Genomic DNA, 4,432 nt, shown 5'->3' with positions numbered 1-4,432 from the left:
CCTCTCCTATGAGGAGGCTGTGAGGGAGTTGGGCTTGTTCAGCCTGGAGAAGAGAAGGCTGTGGGGAGACCTGATTGCGGCCTTTCAGTACCTAAAGGGGGCCTATAGGAAAGGTGGGGAAAATCTTTTTAGTAGGGACAGCTGTGACAGGACAAGGGGTAATGGTTTTAAACTAAACCAGGATAGGTTTAGACTAGATGTAAGGAAGAAATTCTTTACAATGAGGGTGGTGAAACACTGGAACAGGTTGCCCAGAGAGGTAGTGGAGGCCCCATCCCTGGAAACATTCAAGGCCAGGTTGGATGGGGCTCTGAGCAGCCTGATCTAGTTAGTGGTGTCCCTGTTCCTGCGGGGGGGTTGGACTAGATGACCTCTAGGGGTCCCTTCAAACCCAGAACATTCTATGATTCTATGAAATAGCAGCTGAAGGGAATCCAGCAGCCAGAGCTAAGGCTCAACATAAAAGGAAATCTGCTACAATATGACAGCACCAGTACCGATAGACTTCAGCAGTCATTGTTGAGGATAGGCTGCCCCTTGAACCAAACCTGGGAATTCTCTCCTGAAGCAGATGTGTTTGAGGGCACTTCTGAGTTCCTTCAACATCCAGATAGTAGCCAAAGGGTTGTTATATCCATTGTGAGCCATCCTTTCTCCTCATGGTAGGTTACGTGCATGCCTTGGAACGATGATCCTCTTGCTACTGAAACCAACCTTCTGAAGGAGCAGCTGGAGAAGGTTAACAGACGAGGAATCCTGACCATCAACTCCCAGCCAAACATCAACGGCAAACCGTCCACAGACCCCATTGTAGGCTGGGGGCCCAGCGGGGGTTATGTGTTCCAAAAGGTACTGCACTGCTCTGGGCTAGGCAGCAAAGAGTTATGACCCAGTTTGGTCTCTGTTAGGTAGTGAGGTCCTAGGCTTTCACCCAGATAATCCTTTCTGCCCACTCCTTATCTTAATGTCTTCTTGCTGAGATGAGGCAAAGCTCCTTTGGTGTCTTAAGAGACAGACTATGTCATCTCTATGGCTTACTTCATAGCTGTTTTCCCTCACCTCAAAACATCTATTGAACAATTTCTTGGTTTTATTCTCAGCAAGTAATTATTGGTAACTTCTTTCTAGAGCAGGGCTATGAAATTTTAGGTACAAACACATGCCTGTCCATTGCATCTGATCCCATTCAGTGCTGCAGGAAGCACCTAGTTTTTTCATAAAATGGGAATGAATGAAATATCATCTCTGCCACCCAGCTTCTCATGGTAGTAACTGGGGATTTAAAAATTCCCCTATCTGCCCTTTTCTAAGGCAGAGTTCTCCATGAATTGCTCCCACCCCACAGCACTACTGCTGTGCTGTTCAGACAGCTGCCAGGTTCCTTCTCTACCCTGCAAGCAGTCTTATCTGCCATGCCTGCCTCCTACTGTCATGAATTTTCAGGCCCTAGAGCCTTGCCACTAATAGCTGTGGTAGGAATCTCCCATCAAGGTAAATGCCAAGCAAGTGGCTCATACTAGGAAACAAAGCAGCCTTGTTCAAAGGGGATCCAAACTGCTAAAGCCGTGAGACCAGCAGATGGCAAATGCAGTTATGTTTTCAAAGGAAAAAATTCCCCCGAGGTGAGGGGAAATCCATCATCTCACACAATAGCCAGGAAATGGGGGGAGGGGAAGCAGTTGTTGGGAGCAGCCAAGCACAGAGCAGCAGTAGATCGAGCAAGTACAGAATTAGGTTGTATAACCACACAGGGAGAATTGTGAACAAAAGATGAGGACAGGGAATGGTAGGGTGCTTGGGAGAGCCCAGCTGAGGCCCCTGACTTCTGCTTCTGCCAGACTGGGCTGCTTTGGCAGGACACTGCTGTTGTAGGGTACCATGTAGAATGGAGGTCAAGCTCGGGCCTTTTCCAAGCACTCTACTCTGTCTGGCGCAGGCTGCTTCCCAGGCACAGCAGTTGGGGTTACGCTGTCTGGAGCTTATTCCAGCCTGTCTGCTTATGTGGGTGCAAAACAGGAAGCTTGTAGGCTTTCCTGAGCTGGCTGCTCCTGGGCTGTTACCTCTGCTCTCACCAATTTCCCCCCCCTGCCAGCTCTCTTACTAATTTGCCCTGCCCTTTGGTCAAGCCTCCTCTGTAGTACATGTTTCTGGGAATAGATGTACAAGTTTTAGGCTGCCTGGTTTCCAAGCAGCCCAGACTCTACAACTGTCCTCTTGGTTGCCTGTATTTGTCACAGCTCTGCCATGAGTTAAGGTTCTTATTCTTTCTCCTTCCCCATCCCTCCCTGTAGGCATACCTAGAGTTCTTCGCCTCCAGTGAGATAGTCACGGCACTGCTCAAAGTGCTGAAGAAGTATGAGTTGCGAGTGAACTACCACATCGTCAATGTCAAGGTAGGCTGTTGCTTACAGGACACTTTCCTTTCATCACCTTGGAAGAGAGGCAAATATCAAAGATTCAGACATCACTATGAACAAAGTGGGACATGAAAGCTGATGAAGGGAAGGGAAAGTGAAGCAAGTCAGCTGTGATGTGCAGCAGCTGTCTGGTCTCTTAACAAGGAGAGGGTAAATGCACTGATTCCAACTCACTCAATCCCTCCTCCAGCAGTTGCTTCAGAAAGGTTTTCTTTCCTTTGGCAGGGCCAGAATATCACCAATGCTCCAGATCTGCAACCCAATGCTGTCACCTGGGGCATCTTCCCAGGCAGAGAGATCATCCAGCCCACTGTAGTGGATCCTGTAAGCTTCCTCTCCTGGAAGGTGAGTCCTCCCTCCTGCTGGATACATTGCTGTGATGCCCTGGAAGTTCAGAGTGTCTAGTTTGGTTTTAGTCTGTGACACTTCTTGCAATTGACTACTGTTGCAGTATTAGCTTGCAGAGGTCCAGAAATAGCTCCTCCTGCTCCCTCAGCGTAAGGAGAACTTTGCTCCAGCAAGCTCTTCATGGACACCAAGCGCCCAGTAACAGGAGGCTTGGGAGCTACCACTGTCACTGTACTGGCCTCCAGAGCTCTGAGCAGTAGCTCTCCCTACTCTTACACGCACAGGGGCACTATTGAGCCATTTTACTGCAAACGCATTTCTTTTCAGCTCTGAACAGTTGTGTTCAGGGCACTTGCCACTGGCTGGAAAGCACCAGGCTCCTTGCTCAGCTCTTGCAATTTTTACTGAGAAGAAACAGGCCACAGGGTGGCTGGGCATGTGTGACACTTGTTGTCCTAAATGAGTTAGTAGAGTGCTGTATTTCTGTAAGATGTGCATTACACCACTTTTTTTTTTTTCTCCCCTTGGCAGGATGAGGCCTTTGCACTTTGGATCGAGCAGTGGGCTAAGCTCTATGAAGAGGAGTCACCTTCTCGCATGATCATCCAGTATATCCATGACAACTACTACTTGGTCAATCTGGTGGATAATGACTTCCCACTTGAAAACTGCCTCTGGCAGGTTGTGGATGATACTTTTGAGCTGTTGAACTCTCCGACTCAGCAGTGAAAATGCTTCTTCTAATCCTTTACTTCCTCCTTCCGTCCACTGACTGAAGGGAGAGAAAAAGCAGCTCCTGTGCTGACTGTGAACCACACACTCCTAAACCCAGTGACCAGGCTAGCTCTGTGATCTACCCACACTACGTGTTCTTCTATCCCCAATGCAAAGGCTCTCTGATCCCTTTTCACTGAACAATAGCCAGAACTACCTGAACCTCTGAGCTGAGGCTCTAGACTGAGCTTGAAGGCCAGCTCAAAAGAATGAAGAGGTGCTAATCATGGCTATGTTGATTAGGGCAAGAGGAGAACTCTTGTACATCAGTGTGATAAAGTTCAGTGGGATTTTGGTAACCTTCTCATGCCAGAAATGCTGTCTTAAGGACAGAAACACTCCTGTCAGCAGTGCCTATGCAAGGAGACTATTTCAGTAGTTACCAACCCTGAAAAGAAGCTCAAGTTGCTTTCATATTGCACTCCTAAGATGTATTTCTTCATAACTGATCATACCAGGTTCTCTTTTGCACCCACTCCAGAGGAAGATTCAAATTTTCTCCCTAACTTTCCTCCTTTTCTTATTTCTCCTCTTTTCTTTTTAATAGGAAGATACGAATTTCACTTCTGGATGAGACTGAGTAAGAATCACACAATTTCTTAGATTAAGTACAATAAAATGTACAAATAAAATGTCTCTTGTACTAGGCCATACTCTTGTAAGTAGCAAAGACTCCTAGTGTTTGCAAACTAAGCAGCCTGGCACAAGGGAAAGTTTTAAGAAAACCAATTGTTTATGGGGCAGTTCTGCCTTAACTGAAGTATGGACAAAGCTCTGTGGTAGAGCAAAGAAAGCTTAAATCCTAGAATTTACCAAAAGCAAAGAGCTACAACCTTTGGCTCAGTTCTGCAAGGTCACAGGGGTTGTGGTGGTCCTTTTCCAGTGCCTGTAGG

At 47.2% G+C, this 4,432-nt stretch overlaps 1 protein-coding gene across 1 annotated transcript in view; it reads left to right on the top strand.

Moving 5' to 3' along the window:
• Positions 1-4,174, top strand: part of MTHFR (methylenetetrahydrofolate reductase) — a 9,514-nt gene extending 5,340 nt beyond the window's left edge. Inside the window, 4 exon segments of the mRNA XM_035901834.1 lie at positions 667-849; positions 2,292-2,393; positions 2,643-2,762; positions 3,297-4,174. Of these exon segments, the coding sequence (XP_035757727.1) occupies positions 667-849; positions 2,292-2,393; positions 2,643-2,762; positions 3,297-3,494 (603 nt within the window). The 3' untranslated portion in view covers positions 3,495-4,174.
• Positions 4,175-4,432: the final 258 nt, after the last annotated feature.

The sequence above is a fragment of the Egretta garzetta genome, unplaced genomic scaffold (assembly GCF_000687185.1).
Source record: "Egretta garzetta isolate BGI_Z169 unplaced genomic scaffold, ASM68718v1 scaffold69, whole genome shotgun sequence".
NCBI lineage: Eukaryota > Metazoa > Chordata > Aves > Pelecaniformes > Ardeidae > Egretta > Egretta garzetta.
Note: the sequence above shows the minus strand (reverse complement) of the source record. Positions and strands in the feature narration are given on the sequence as shown.